The sequence below is a fragment of the Drosophila biarmipes genome, chromosome 2L (assembly GCF_025231255.1).
Source record: "Drosophila biarmipes strain raj3 chromosome 2L, RU_DBia_V1.1, whole genome shotgun sequence".
Taxonomy (NCBI): domain Eukaryota; kingdom Metazoa; phylum Arthropoda; class Insecta; order Diptera; family Drosophilidae; genus Drosophila; species Drosophila biarmipes.
Genome location: NC_066612.1, coordinates 7240534 through 7257115, shown reverse-complemented (window position 1 = coordinate 7257115; position 16582 = coordinate 7240534). Strand labels below are relative to the sequence as shown.

The window sequence follows — 16582 nt, the reverse complement described above, 5'->3', positions numbered from 1 at the left end:
CAAGCCCAAGCCCAGGGAATAAGCAATCAAGATTTGTGTGTTTATTCTTTTATGGCAAATTGGAAAAGTAATTGCACATTAAGTTCGTTGGAGCGCAAAGTGGCGACAATGACTACAACTTATTTGCATTTAATTAAATCAATTTGATCGCATCGTCAGTCGACCACGCCCACGGGCGTTGAGTTCGATTTGCTTTATATTATTAAGCCTCTCCTCTCAAAGCCAATTGCAGGGAATTTGCATGGGATTTAGCTGGGTTTCGGATCCACCAAGGCTGGCATAAATCCATGCAAAATGAGGGCGGTGCTATGGGGGAATGGCTTCCTCTCAGGATGCATCTGCTGACTTGCAGCTGAGCAGTGAGCCGCAGGATGCGAGTCGCAGAGGATGCCTAGCAACCCTTACCTGTGCGCCCCAGGCCAGCAATCAGTCATCATATTTGAAATTTGGATTTCGATTTCGATGCGGCCTCCGTCTCGCAGCCAAATGCGTATTCGATTGTCGGCCCCAAACCCCATTTCCATTTTGCATTTGGCAAGGGAAGAATGCTGGCAGGTCCATTTCGGGTCACTTTGGAAACGGAATTTCTAATAAATCGCACACAAAGTGCAGGTAAAACGAGATAGATGGGAAAAGGTAGGGCTCGTATTCAAAGGACTGCATAAATGAAATTCAAAATTGATGTGTTTCATTTTTGCACAGAAGCTTGTTTAACATGCAAGGATTGAGTTGCAAGTGTAAATATAAATAATGATACTCGTACCTGGCTTTCATTTTAATTTGAAGCAGGTTTTTGGCTCATACCTTAGCATTTTTCAAGAGTAATTTGAGCTTGGCAGTTGACCAGAGCACTGCCATGCTAATGAGACAAGCGAGTTCGTTAGGATTTTCATTGGAAATTTGTCATTCGCACAGAAGAAAGCATAATGAACGAGTAGAAAGGCAGATGTGCTCGTGTGTTTTGTGGATGAAAATTAAGGATAAGTTTCTGATTCACAAAAGTCTTGAGCAGGCTTAAGTTCTGTTTTATTAATCTTTAAGTTTTTATTGCATAACTTGAGGCGTGTTTAAAGGCGGAAATTAAAGATGGCATGCTGTAGGGGATTTTCAAAAATATTTCTAGCCTCAAATAAATAGAAATTCAGTTTAAATAACTAGGTTTCAATTTCAAAAGTGCACTTCAATAGAGAAAACAAATAGATAGAAATATATTCATGTATTGATTGTCCTTCAACTTCAAGCACGACCTGTCCAATTTCACTGCATACTTTTCGGCAACTTCGAGAATGGTTCTTGGCTTAAATTTCATATGCCTTTCAGAGTCCTTCATATCTTGCTTATCTGATAAACAAACAACTTCTGGACAGGTACTTGACACATATTTACACAGTGTTGACATCCAGCAGTCTCCGGCTGGATGAACCGTAAGCAAATAAACAGTTTCGGTGCCTCACAAAATGTATCTCAACTTGAGCTCCCATCCTTCTGTCAACTGCTTTCGGCCTGGTCAGAAGTGGCACTCAATTTATTAGTCCTAGACAAAGTCAAAGTGGCTGCCATAAAAACTTTATATTTATGCAGGACGTTCGTTTCGGAGTGGGGCAACAAAAAAACGAGAAAAGATGAACAAAACCGGAGGCCGCCTAATTGCGTGCCAAATTTGTTTGGGTCACTGGCGTCGGTTGTCCGGAAAGGGGCCAAAAGTATTTGTTTAGAAATGTGGCTAGATAAATCAACGAACCACCCGCACCAGAGGAGAAGCGAGAGACAGTTGGCATACCAGAGGGAAAAACCACTCCGCCCGATTTCCACAGCCCCCAGCCCAAGCACGTCAAACGTGTTTAAAATTTATGAATAAAATGAGTTCGCATAAATCAAGGAGCCGGCGGCGTTGGGGAGAAAATGAAAAACAGCTCGGTGGCAGCAACATGTTAAAGGAGCTGGCACAGAAAAAAATATTCCACTTAAAAATCATTGAAAATGTGCCAAATCATTGAAACCAAATAAGCATCTTTTATCAGTTTAACAGGCCTTAGAGACTTAATTTAGTCTCAGTTTTTAAAGGAGCTTTAAATATATTTTTTTAAGGTATTTCCATTCTTGAAAATGATTTCTTCTTGAATTACAAAAGGGAAAAAGAAGTTATAAATTTATAAAATATTTCATAGGTAGTTACCAAAGCAAAGTATTATTTCTTGACTCAAAATCCCCGAATAATATTTAAAATTCCATTTATAATGGAATGTTTATTTTATTTTGCTGCTGTGGCACAGCCTTTTGAGCCTCTGAGTTACTAGTTTCGTGGCGAGAAAGAAGGACTCTATTTTTTCCGGCTGTGTGCGCTGATGTCCTGCCATAAGGAATGCCCCACTCAAAGGAATGTGGCTGCAGGACCCGGAGCTGCTGTGAAATGCCGCCGCTTATTTACACTTAATAAAGCTCCAAAGAAGCGACAACTTTTGCAGCTGCAACTAAGCCGTGGAAGCGGAAGGAGAAAAGCCGGGAAAGAGGCAATGCATTCTCATTCGCCGGGCTTTTTATTTGTTTGTTATTCTGTTTGCCTGGCACATGTGTGTGCGATGGCATTAAACGCTTAGCAAGTCAAGTAGGCCGGAGCAGGAGCAGAGGCAGGAGCAGAGGCAGGAGCAGAGGCATGACTTTAATGCGAAAACAGGTCCTGTTTTATACTACACCGTTTGCCATGCATGTGTACTTGTTGTGCTGCCCTTTAACGAGCTGTGCATCATGTTTGCTTTGCCATTGGCCCTGCCAGAAAGTCGCTCGTCTCGCAGGACAAAACAAAAAAGAGTCCTTTGCCTTGTCGTTGTCATGATTAATGTCCTTTGTTATTATTTATTTTCTTTGTGCCTTTGCCTCCCTGACAGTTGTTCGCCCTGGTCGCCTTGGTCGCCCTGCTCGCCCCTCCATTGACACGGACTGTCAACGCAAAATATTAAGTATTGTGGCCCGCGGGGCGGCTTTAACGCATCTTTTCATCTGGCCAAAGAAAACATGGTGCCTTGTTTTTGTCATCTCTTGTTTTACAACATCCTGTTCGGTCTGGTAATTGTGTTTTAAGCACCAGTTAGTCCCTGGTAAATTTGGACACAAAGGAATTAATCCTTTCTGAGTATTACATTTCGAATTTGAGCTCAGCAGTCACAAAGCTTAGGAATTGTTTGTCTTGTAATTCATTTATTTATTATAATTGTCCTTAAATTTGTTGCCTTCTATTGTAAGTAAACCGTATATATTTTATAATGAGCTTTGCTGCATTTTCCCTTTGTTGAAATTGAACCTTTGTTGGAAATTTGTTCTTATTAAATAAATCTTAATAAAATCTCTGAAAAGGGTATTTAAAAGCTATTCTCTGAGGAAAACCATATAAACATGCCTTTCAAGAAGATGGATTTTGTTTTCTTCAATTTTAGGAATTTATTCTTAGTAAATAAATCTTTGTAAAATCTCTAAAAACCTCCCATACATTTTATTTCTTGGAAATTTGGGAATTTACTCTTATTAAAAAAGTATGTACAAAAGTTCTAGCAATGCACTACTCCATCCAAGCTGTTCTTTTTGATCCGAACTTTTGTCAAAAGCATTTTTAAATATGCGTGTGTTAGGAGTAGGTGCATTTAAACCCTTTCCCAAATTCACCTAATTTTCCCCTTTGATACAATCCCTGCTTGCCTCGTACAAAGTACCACAAAATCCTACTAGAACGAGTTTTGAGTGTCCATGAAATGTGTGTTAGCACACTCTTTATGGAAGCCTTGCTGCTTTGGCTGCTTTGGGGTAAATGTCGCACGTAATCAGAGTGCCGACATTCGTTATTGTCATTAAAGATGCGACGGTCGACGGTCGCCTGTCGACGGGGCTCTCAACGCCCTCAGCCGCACATTACACATACCACACGTTGTACGGGGGGCCACACGTGCCGTGTGCTTGTGGCCAGATGACAGGAGAAAAAATGTCGTTATGAAATGAAAATCTTTCTTTCCCTATTTTCTTTTTTATATTTTTAAATGCCTTGACCCAAAAGCAAACAGCACAGGAAACCTGAGGGAAACCGGAGGGGGACCTCATAAGTAAACAGCCCTGGCCAGGCGGAAAATTCCGAAGGAGCTTCCTCTTAACTATGTGCGGTTTGCCGGTGGACATCAATCAAAAAGTGGGGGAGGGTGGGTGGCTCTTCCTGTCGAGGCGACGGCTGCCCTGGCAACCACAACAATATGGGAATGCTCGTGGAATTTTCAATTTCGCCTTGGGGCGGCAAATTTATTAAATTGTTGCGTCCTCAGTGTTTGCCTGCGCTGGCCCCTGGCACAATTTGGGCTGGCCAAGATTTCCCTACTGGGAGAGCCGGCAATCAAGCTGCCAACTTATCAATCAATTCGGGACGAGCACAAAAGGATGATGGATACCCGGCTCCTCCCCTGCCATTCGACATCACAGATTTTGATTTGTTGATTGCCCATCCCGACGATGAATGCAGGCCAGGCTCTGGCATTTCCTCCTTGCGGTCCTGCACCGAGGTCTTTGCTTCTCAGTCCCCTGGGCAGGAAAATCGAACCCGCCATAAATAATAGTTGCAGCACCATGAAGCACAGATAGTTTTGCTTCGACGAGGATTTTTTTTTTTTTTTTTTTTTTTTTTTTTTTTTAATTAACATCTTTATTTAATATAATCCAGGAACAGATCTAATTAAAGCCTTTAACCTAAATGTTTTCTTAAGTAAATAATCTCTTAATTATAAATTATAATTAGTTTTCAACTTGGTATATAGGAGTAGATCAAATTACGACTAGTTTCAAGTAAATAATATATTCATATTAGTCTCTTAGGAGCAGCCCAAAATGTCTTCTTTTGAGCCTGCGAATTGGGATAGCCCCCTGTAATCTCCGGGCTAGACGATTACGGTGGGCAGTTAGACGGTCGTTGTACCTGCTTGAGAAGAACGATATTTGGTCTTCAACAAGACTCAGGTTTAGGTCATTGTGAAGCGTTTGGCCGCTAACGAACCACTCACAGCCAGTGATTTGTCTTAATGTTTTGTTCTGGACGGTTTGGAAACGTTTTCGGTGGGACGCAGCCGCCACTCCCCAAATTTGGATTCCATATCTCCAAGTTGGTGCGATGATTTGTTGATAAATGTGCCGCTTGCATCTTAGAGATAGTTTGCTTTTCTTGTTTAGCATCCAGAATAATTGGTTCCGCTTTAGGTTGCACATTTTGACGACTCTGGCAATATGTTCTCGGAAGGTTAGGCGTTTGTCCAGTGTGAGGCCTAGGTATTTCGCCTTAGTCGCTTGCTCTATGTCCACATTATTAATGTGGACCACCGGAGTTGTTTTTCGGCGTAACGTAAAGCAAACGTTTACGCATTTGCTTTCGTTGATTTTGATATTGTTCGCCGTGGCCCATTTCTCGAATTCGTTGAGGTAGGTTTGCAGCGTTTGTGAAGACTCGGTCTCACTGTTCGAGGAGCTGAGAAAGCAGACGTCGTCAGCGAAGCTGGCCAGCAGCATTTTGCTGTTGTCGTAGGTCATTTCTTCATAGCTTGGCTTGGGGATGTCTGCTGTAAAGATGGAGTAGAGTAGCGGTCCTAAGACGCTTCCTTGGGGAACGCCAGCTGTAATGGCAACATTTGCAGAGATTGCGTCTCTGGACTGGACGCAAAAATCTCTGTTTGTGAGAAACGATCTGATGAGCTCAAACAGGTTGGCTGGCAGCGCTGTTTTGACTTTGGCTAGTAGTCCCGGGATCCAAACTCTATCAAATGCCTGTTGTATGTCAAGAAAGATGCCGTTGCAGTATTCTTTATTGTCGTAGGCCTTCAGGATGTGATTGACTACACGGTGCAATTGCTCAATCGTACTGTGGCCGGCTCTGAATCCGAATTGGTGCATTGGGATAGTATCATTGTCTTCTAGGTGTATTATAAGTCGGGAAGCTATCAGCCTTTCCATTACCTTCGATAAAGAGGGCAGGAGGCTGATAGGCCGGTAGGAGCATGGATCCTGTTCCGGTTTCCCTGGCTTTAGAATCATACTGATTCTAGCACTCTTCCATTTTTTGGGAAAGTATTGCACTCTAAGTATCGCATTGAATATCAATGTGATAAGTAATAGTGCTCTCTTGGGAAGGATTTTAAGTACTGCGTTGCTTATTAGGTCATGACCTGGCGCCTTTCGACTTTTGAGGGTACGTATCATGTTTGAGACTTCTTCCAGACGGATATGTCTTATTGGAGGTGACATCTGGAAAGGGCGCTGTAGTATTTCGTTTATTCTGTTGATATCCTCCTCGGATGCGAAATTAAACGCAGTGAATCTGTCGCCAAGGTGTTCCGCAAATGTTTGTACTTGCTCTTCTAAGGAGCGACACCAGTTACCATTGCTGTTCTTCAGAGGCGTAACTTTCTGTGGCATTCTTTTTACTTTTTTGGTAAAGGACCACATATTAAAAATGGAATCATTAGAATAGTCCATATTGGTCAGCATATGTTCGAATTGCGCATTTTTCAATTCAGCCATGGCAACGTGAAGCTCTCTGGCGCATCTATGCCATTGAGCTTTATCCTCAGGACTGTGCGTTCGAATATAACGTCTTCTCAGTGCTCTCTTACGGACTAGAATCTCTGCAATGTTTGGGTCAATTCTATTCGAGTGGCGTATGAGGGCTCTGCCATGATTGTTTGCAGTGTACACGTTTGCACTCCTCGCCGCATTTGTCACGTTGGTAGTGAAGAGGTCTACAGCGTCGTCAATCTCAGCAGCAGAGTTGAGCTCAATGTTAAGGCGTATCGATCTACATAGTTCTTCCTTGAAAACAGCTACATTTGTGTGTTTGCTAAGAAGTTGTCTACGTTGAGTGCATTGTATGGCTTCTGTTTTTAATGTAGTGATGAGAGATAGGTGGTCCGATTCAAGGTCCCAGCTGTCTCTGATGCTTAGCTTGTCGTGTGGAATGTTGCGATAAATTGCAAAGTCTAAACAGGATGGTCTTCGATTTACTGCGCTTGGATAGTATGTTGGTGCTCCAGTCGCCAGGATGTTGGCGTTAATTGAGATGGCGCTTGCGGCAAGTAAGTTACCTCGGTGACAGGTGATCGCAGAACCCCACCATGGATGTTTGGCGTTCCAGTCTCCGCTGATAAATGATCTTGGGAAGTTGAAGTTAGCGAATATGTCATCAAATTCTGATTGAGTCCAGCTGAAGTTCGGAGGGCAATAGATTGATCCGATGAATATTTGTCCTATACATGTTTGGATTCTGGCACCCACGATTTGGACTTTAGCATGGACGATTGGCTCGATGGGAAAGTGATTGATCTTTTTGTTAACCAGGATTGCAGCTCCACCCCTGTGGCTGCCGTCAGGTAGATTTGAAGTGTAGACTTCATATCCAAATAGTTGAAGGTTGGATGTCTTCGTTTCAGTGAGAAGGAGAATGTCAATATTCTCTCTCTCCGCAAGGTGGCCGATTTCCGTCATTTTGCCGGCAGCACCTCGCGTGTTCCAGGTGAGAATTTTTATTTGGGACATTGTGTAAGTTGCGCGTTAATTGCAACCAGCATCTTCAGCATCTGGGCTTGCATGGCGTATAGACCCTCGATAGCTTTTGAGAGCGATGCAACTGCCATTTCTAGTTTAGATTCTTGTGCATTTTGCTGTTGTGACACATCTGGGAAAAAGTGCGCATGATTTTTTGCACCGTAGTGATGTTGCTGTTGAATGGCGTCCTGTAGCCTATTTGTTAGGTTTCCTGGTCGTTTGTTTTGTTTTTCCGTGATTGGATTTGCATTTCTGGCTATTTGAGCATAAGAAACTCCATTTTCATAATGTTTGGGTGTAGAGTTATTGTTTATGCTCACTTTTGGGGTTTTCTGTACATTTTCGTTCATTTTGAGCAATTTTTGATAGGATTTGCAGCCACGGAAGTTAGCTGGGTGATTTTCACCACAGTGAGTGCAAGTTGCTGGTGCTTCTTTGCTTCTGGGACAATCTGATGATTTATGGTAGTCACCGCAAGAGACACAGATAAAAGGTCTGTAGCAATATCTTGCAGTATGACCAAACGATTGGCATCTCCGACATTGCACTATGTCTTGTGCTTTTCTGGCTACTTCAAAACGGACGCGTTGGCGACATAGAGATCGTAGTTGGAGTATATCTTTGTTATTTAGATTCTTTTCTACATTAATGAAGAAGAGGTTCATCTGTTCACCGCTCTTGTTGCTTTTTGGGTTATATATTGATAGAACTTTATGCCCCTGTCTGAGTAATTCCTCTTTGATTTTATGATGGAGCTGTGAATGGTGTAATCCTCGCACAACAACTCTGAATGGTTTCTCGTCTTTCAATTGATAGCAATGGAATTCAATTTTCAGGGAACTTAGTTGTCGTACTACAGCCCTGTAGGTGTTTGCGTCTTTGGTGTAGATTCTGTGAGTGGAGCCCACAGAGGATTTGATTTCAACATTTTCAAGATTTGTAACTTCCTCGATAGCGATAAGAAGTTCGTTCACGTTTGTCACGTCCATAAGAACGATTGGTGGTGGTTTTGGACTACCAGTAGAAGCAGATTTTACCGTAGATGAATCAGTTTTACTTTGTACGTTTGCGTTCTTGTTATGTGCATTGCTGTCTTTAGCCTTAGAAGCGGTGTGAGAACGGTAAGCCGCTGCTGCAGCGCTAGTCGATGGTTCGTCCACACTATTGCAGTCCATCTCATCGTCATCAACTGATAGTGTTTCGAACCTGTTTGCTGACACAGGGTCACTGGGTTCTAAATTTCTAATATCGGCACGTTTTCGTTGACTTATTGGTGAGTTCGATGACCCCTTCCTCTTCTGGCTCTGGATTTTTTGCCATCTGGGTGAATCCGGTAGAGGGGGGAAGTCTATAGAAGTGCTTAATGCTTTAGGAGGCATAGGCGTTGAGCACATGCCACTGCATATGCTGGGTGATGATGTAGTGTTGGTATATATTGGACTGTGAGTTGTTGTCAGAGTACTGGTGATACAGGCTGCATTACTGCTTGATACTGCTATACCATATGAGTTAAGCTTGCCGCTAGTGGCCAGATTTTTTGCCAGGGTTAACTCTCCTGGAATCACCTCGTCCATGACGGCTTTTCTCAGAGCTTCGCCCAGAAGCATTGTTTCTCTGGTATTTGTTGCCGTAAAAGCTTTTAGCCCTCGGCTGCGCAGGATGCCTCTTATTTTTATTGCCGCACTCGATGGGCAGTGAGCATTTGCCTGGCGTTAAAATGGCCTATGAATGCGGCACGTAACGCCACATTGCGCATACGCCGCGTGGTCTTATCAGTAGGAGGAAAAATACAACAAAAAAAAAATGGCAAAGCTGGTAAAATGGGAAAAACAATGCAGCCCAGCTTACCTGGACAGCCAGCCTGGCCATGAGCTCGCATATTTATGAGGCCAGTCTGGGGAACTCTGATCCCTTGGGTTGATTGCTCTCTTCAAGTATGCCCTTGCAATGGGCATTCCCCATCGCAATTAGACCGCTCACTTGCCACGAAATTGCCACTGACCATTTCTCATTTAATTAGTTTCTATTTTCGCACCAAGGCTTTTAATATCGCTCTGCCGTCTGGGCATTCAGGTCACGTCTCTGCTGGCCTATTGATAAATAGACAGACGGCCTGTGTCGCCGCATTTATTGACTGGTTTTCCCAACGGACCACAGCTGTGCCAGCAAAAAGGAGACAAAGTGAGCGTTTATGGTCCTTGGATGCTTAGGTCCTCTGGATGTGGCGAGTGCACTTCAATCTGTCGACTCGACAATGCTGAAAGGACTCGGAGTAGTGTTGGGGGACTCCTCTCCATATGGCCAAACAATGTGGCCACTCCGCTAACTATACACAGAGAATAAAAATCAAGTTTATCGCACTAAAGCAAAGAGTCATTAAGAACTTTATGGTCAAATTGGCTGGCAGGTACTTAAGTGAAAAATTGCAAAGGTTTTCCTGCAGTTCGCTTGGCCCTAAAGTTCTTATTAGCTTTTACTTTTTTATATTTATAGTGATGAGATAAGGTAGAAAATTTTATTAACATATGCCAATAGGTTATAAAATCACCTTAAAATGTGTCTAAAAGTATGCAACGAAAAGAGAGCATTAGCTTTTCGGACTTTAAATATGTTGTGGCATACTTTTAAGCACCTTTTTTAAGTATTTATTTTTACTTTCGAACACTACAAACCTACTGATTTTTTTCTGACTGTTGTTCAAATGGTCCCGGCAATTAGTAATTCGCTGTGTTACTTTTCAAGCTGCCTGATGAATTGATCAGAGATTCTTTCCCCTCCTCAGGCGAACTCTTTTTGTGCGGAGCTACTTAATTTCTGGGCATTCATGGGTCTCTCTTATCGCCAAGGGACCGGGACCCTCAGAGCCTCGGAAAACCAGACCGCCGAGATTAATATTCGCTGCCCTTTTTGCCCCGCCTGCAATTATTCAGCAATTAAAAACAAAACAGCCAGAAATGCGGCATTTGTGGGGAGACGGGGATGTGGGAGGTTGTGGCGGCCAAATGAAATTACTTTGGCTTAATTAATGGCCAACGAATGTCGAAGCGTCGTCGCCTCCTTCGGCTATCACAGCCCAAAAGTTAAAGCCAGGCAAAGACCACGAAAACTGTTGACAACAAAGTTCCAAAGTGACGCCATTTTTGGGCGTGGGGTTTCTGGGGTTTTCCAGGGACCTCCACTCAGGACGAACAGGACGTGCGTTACACATGATGTGGGTACTAGCCCCGGGCAAAAGGAGCAGGAGGCGAATTTTTCACTGGCAAATTCCCGATGCGATGCGGGCGTTCTTGTTGACGTCACAGACATTTGACTAACGGCCAAAGGAGGATATACTCGGGGCCAGGAATTTGTAGTTGTCTTCCCTGGCGTGTGTGTGTGTGTGTTAGCCATGATGTCGCACATGCTCATAAAAAGCGTTTATTTAGCCAAGAGTCAGGCAAGCGACACATGACACCAGCGGCAGGCTAAACAGCAGAGGATGGTGGTGGTGGATAGATGGTATGGGGGCCCTTTGGGGATCTTTGGGGGTGTCGAGAGTCAGCTTAGCGACGTAATGCTGATTTGGCTCTTACCACATCATTATGTCTCAACTGAAAGACTGCTCTGCACTCTGCTTTGCCCGCCCATAATAGCCTCGCTTAAGCAACTCTTTCATGTACTCTACCATACCATTCTATACTAACCAAAGATTTTACCATTTTTTCTCTTTTTCCCCCTCTTACAGGCTGCCAGTTTGTTAGGACGCTATGCATACCGCACTCCGAGGTCTGCTACGATGGTGAGTAGGCGATAAGGCGGGCGGCACCCAGTTAAGATGGTCTTAGGACCCAGATTGTGGTTATCAGTAAGTCGGCGAACAAAGGGACGCCCAGTCCGTGGAAATTGAATTTAGCCAGAACTTAAGAGGATTAGCAGCATAGTTTTAGGAGAGGAGGAGCTTAGCGACTCCCACTAAAATTGTGGCGTTAAGTATGTCTAATGACGGTCGTTCATTTATTTTTCATTCCCGAAAATATAGACTTTAATAGGCCATTAGGGGAAGTCTTTTTTGGGATATTTGAAATGCAAATGTGTTAGCAAACAAAGGCATTCGTTATTTAGGTATGCAAATGGGGGAGAACTTTCACGTTTAAACTAATAATGCATTTTAATATGAAGCTTAAACAAGTTGCTTTGCTCGAAGTTTGTAAAATTAATTATGGAAAACCATTAGTTTTTTAATGTAATTAGTTTAATTTTTGTAGTAAAGTTCAGCAACGTTTGAGTTGTGAATATTTTCGCTTTGAAAATTATACAAAAATTAGTGTTTGCTGAGGTTTTAAAAATATTAGTTGAAACTAATCAAGGGTAGGTCAAATTAGTTAGGAAACCATAAACTTTTCTCAACTAGGTAAATGAGGAAAAGTTGTTTCTGCTTTGGTATTTAATTAACCTGAGTACCTGAAAGGATTTCTGCATTCTCTGCAAATTAAAAATGCATTAGAACAACTTTTAAATGGAAATTAAAGTTACGTAGATACTTTTATTTGGCTAAAACAGAAACCCGTATGGAGCGCTGACTTTAATCGCCTTAAGCACTCTTAGCCCCAAAGACAATAAGGGCTTTCACTGTCGATTTCCGTTGCCATTAGCCGCACTATGGTGTTGCCAAAATGCATCTCGAGACGAAACTCCCCTTCTTTTATGGGTCAAAGTGCAAGGAGTTGGGGCACGGGAAGGCATTGCAGGGAAACCTCCTCGGCCGAGCTCTGGCCCCGGGCATATTATTCGTATTTGCAGAGCTCTCGAATGCCGGGTCAGAGTTCACACAAAACGACACCAAAACAAAGTGTAAGAAAACCATGGTGCGGAGGATCTGGATGGGTGCCGACTGGCAGTGCATTATCGAGAACACACTCAATTACTTATGTAAGCACTGCGCTGAGGAGGCGGGCTAGAGAACAATTGGAAAAGCAGCTGCGGCAGGGAAAACGTTGCGGAAAAATGGCGAAAATTGCAGGGAAAATGGTTGACCTCAAAATACGGGGCGGGGGAGCAGGGGGCGTGGCCCACACATATGCGATCCGCAGTTGCAGTTGCAGTTGCCGTTTCGTTTCCAGTTCCACTCGCCGCAGTCATGAGAAGCATTTACATTATGCAAATTACGCCCGAGACAAGCCGCAAGGATATGCATTTAAATGGTCGTAAATCACAATGAAAACAAAAGGTGCTGATGGCAGGATTCCGGGGAAGGGGCACATTGTACCAACCATTGTAAGACGAGGTCTATTAATGCAGTTACATGCCCTATTAATATCGGGACTGATGATGACAATGGCAGCACGGAATGTAAGAGAGCCACTGAATTGGGCGCGGGCAATTAAAGGAGTGCAGGATATGCAGATGGGATAAATAGGGCTTTACGATAATCAGATAAATGATACAATACGGTGAGGAAAGTAAGAAGGGCTGGGCTACTTTTAAGATATAACATTGGGGATTTATTGAATGTTATCAACTATGAAGTCATACTTTAAGTTGGATTTCTGGATCTTTGTAGTTCATCAGATAAATGATACAATAAAGGACAGTGAGGAATGCTGATTATAACAGAATCTGATTATTTTTTAATAAAAATACGATATTGGTGGAAAAAGTCTGACTTTAGATTGGTTTATAAAATAAGTGGGAGAAGATATTATTTAATCATCATATTAATCAGTCAAGATAGTGTAAAAAGAAGAAAAAGGCCACATAAAGTTGGAAAACTTTGACAAAAATATTTTCAAGTCTTGCTTTAGTTGGGTTATAAAAAAATAAGAGAAATAACTTTTCTTGGTATAAGTTTAATTATTAAATTAAAAGCAGAAAGTGGCCTATAAAATATCCCCTTAAGATGTTCGCTCACCAAGAACTTCTTCTGGGGAAAAAGTTTTTACAACTACATAAAAGGCCAAAAACAAAATGCATTTAACTTTTCAAGTTAACTTTAAAAGTTTTCGGCTGCTTAAGAAAACACAAGAAAGGGAATCCGTAGGTTATTGATCCAACTTTCTCACCCCACAAGCCCACTTATAATCCCTCTTAAATTCCAGACAACATATTCGGCAAGTGCATTCCCACCACCGGTGTCGACGTTGAGGACATTGAGAAGTAATGATCCTTAACTTAAGCCAATTTGCTAGTCCTATAACTAAAGATTTCCCTCCCCCCAAGGACACCTCTCACGGAGGAGCAGTCCCGTGTGCTGGCCACTATGCTGGAGGAACTCCAGGGCGCTGGGCTAGGATGGGACCATCCGTACGTGCAGTGCCGCATCCAGGGATCGCTCTTCTCGCTCCAACGGCAACAGCAGCTTCCGCCCAATCTGTGTGCCAATCTGGCGCCGGTTCCTCCGGAGTTCGGGGATCCGGCCAGCGCCATGGCCTATGTGCGCTTCACGCCGCCGGAACCGGAAACGGAAATCGAATACTACGAGCAGCCAGGCAGTCCAGCGCAATTCTATCCGGCCCTGAGAAAGAAGCAGGTGCAAGAAATCTCGGATGATGACTTGTACCTCAGCCGGATGCTGCAGGATCGCCGAAGGCTAAGGCATGATCCGTCGGAGCTGGAACACTTTGGCAAGATGGATGGGCACGGGCAGGGACACACTCAACTGGATGAGCCGAGCATCATGGACGCCTTCCTGGACACCGAGCGGCAGAGGATCGAGCGCGAGCAGCAGTTGGCGGCGGCGGAGCAGGATGCCAATCAGCGGGCGGAGCAGAATCGCCTGGAACTCTATCAGATTCTGGCCGCCTCGGAGCCCGATCCGCAGCCATACCAAAGGAAGCCCGCGGCCCAGCCGAATGCCATGGACCAACTGGAGGCGATTGTGGAGCAGCAGCAGCAGCGCGAGCGGGAGCTGAAGGAGCAGCAGGAGCAGGCCAAGTCACCGGTCTATGTGCCGCCGGAGGAGGTGAACGAATCGAGTGAGCTCTACTTCCCGGACAACTTCGCCCCCTTCAAAAGAGCAAGGGGTCGCTCCAGGGGGGGATTGGCCGAGGAAGTGGAAGAGCAGCCCAAGCGTTCCTTCTTCCGGGAACTGGCCAGCGAGCAGGGACTGGTGCAGGAGCCGCCACTGAACTTTAGACACGCGGAAACCGAAGTAGAAACCACTCCCGAGCTGGCCAAACGACGTCCTGCTTCCTTCAAGCAGCTGGATCCTTATGATGCGGACCTGCAGCAGCAGGAACTGGCCTTCGAGTCGGGTTTGTTGCGCAACTCACTGACGCCGCTCGAGGAGGAGGCCATGCTGGCTTCCAACAGTTTCCCCCGGCAGTCGAAGAGCCAGCGCGTCTACACCGAAGGTGGCCTGCTCCTGATGCCCCAGGATGGCCAGGACACGGATGGCATGCAGGCCGATGAGCCGGATGTGAATGTGAAGCAATCGCTGCTGGCCAATATGTTGGGATTCGCACGGCACGAGCGACTGGATGTGAAGAAGCCGGGACCACTGCTAGGACCTCCATCCTTGGGCTCAGCGGAGCTCAGCAATCAGCTGGAAACGGAAAAGGCACGCAAGCTGGACCACAGTGGCAACAAGGAGGTCCTGCCCGCCCACATCAAGGGCAATGCCCCCGAGGACGAGGATGCGCACAAGAAAAAGAAGGTCATGAGCCAGCAGCACTCGGCCGAGGACCATGCGCCGCACACCGTTGACACTGAATATGTGCATGTGTTCGTCAAGAACCCGTGAGTTCCAGTATCTAGTTGTTTTTAGGGATATCTACCAATAACTTGCTATTTATCGTATCCGTGTGATATATCATTTGAAAGATATTGTCCTGTAGATGGAAAAGATATTTGCAATTATGTTTTATTTTTAGTTTTAATAATTTGTATCATAGAAAGAATGTCTTAAGCTAGATTCAGAGCCAAGGACTATATCCTTTACCCTATCCCTTTTTTTCTCCCCCAGAATCGACAGTTGGAACGATGGGCAGCGCATTATGAAGGAGCTGGAGCAAATACTACACATGCAGGGATACTTTTCTTATTTAACGTGGGTCTTCAAAGTCATTTACTCCCTAATGTACCCCCTAATATTACCCTCCAATATCCTTATGTAGCGTTCAACAACACGAAGTGAGCTTCCGGGTGAACTCAAACAACCCCGAGCGCAAGACCGCCGGCGATGTGGCCAGGATCATCAACGAGAACCGCGGCGTGAAGAACAACATCCAGCGGCGCGTCGGGTTCTATGTGCTGCACGCCGGCGTGGGCGATGTGATCAAGGACCTGCAGGACCCCAGTGTCTCCTCCTCGCGCATGGAGCTGGCCGAGCAGGGCCCGGATGTCACCCACATCATGGCCTACATGTTCGCCGGCGCCGGGGCGGCCGCCGTGATCGTGATCTTCGTCACCCTGATCCTAATCAAGCGGCACGATCGCAAGCGGGACAAGCTGGGCGGCCTGCAGTCGGGCATCGCGGGGGCGGAGACCTGCAGCAAGGACTACCAGGAGCTGTGCCGGGCACGGATGGCCGGCAAGACGGGCAACGGTGGCAATTCATCCAGCGCGGCGACCGGCGGTGGGTCAAACGAACCGGCGCCAAGCGGACGGATTACATCGCTGACCAAGGAGAACGAGGGCCGTCCGCCATCCTCGCGATCGAGCACCTCGTCCTGGAGCGAGGAGCCGGCACTGACGAACATGGACATCTCAACGGGGCACATGGTCTTGGTAAGTTAACGAGTGTCCTCCCCCAACGATATCCAATTATTTGGGAATTCTATTTGCAGTCCTACATGGAGGACCACCTGCGCAACAAGGGACGACTGCAGCGGGAATGGGAGGCCTTGTGCCGCTATGAGGCGGAGCCCAGTGCTCGAGAGGCTGCCTCCCAGCCCCAGTGCGCTGGTCTCAACCGACCCGGAGCTCCCTTGCCATACGACCACTCGCGCGTGGTGCTCAACCACCTGGCCAACGCCGAGGGACTGGACTATGTTAATGCATCAACGATTGTAAGTCGGCGATCTTAAATGCAGAATCTTACTATCTCAAA

General features: G+C 45.2%; 1 protein-coding gene across 2 annotated transcripts in view; it reads left to right on the top strand.

The window, feature by feature from the left end:
• LOC108027755 (uncharacterized) overlaps nucleotides 1-16582 on the top strand; it is a 49629-nt gene that overhangs the window by 26074 nt on the left and 6973 nt on the right. For both annotated transcript variants that reach the window (XM_017099308.3, XM_017099307.3), the window contains 6 exons: nucleotides 11282-11335; nucleotides 13632-13689; nucleotides 13753-15270; nucleotides 15497-15580; nucleotides 15648-16260; nucleotides 16320-16541. In XM_017099308.3, coding sequence (XP_016954797.1) covers nucleotides 11282-11335; nucleotides 13632-13689; nucleotides 13753-15270; nucleotides 15497-15580; nucleotides 15648-16260; nucleotides 16320-16541 — 2549 coding nt within the window. The remainder of the gene's footprint in view (nucleotides 1-11281; nucleotides 11336-13631; nucleotides 13690-13752; nucleotides 15271-15496; nucleotides 15581-15647; nucleotides 16261-16319; nucleotides 16542-16582) is intronic.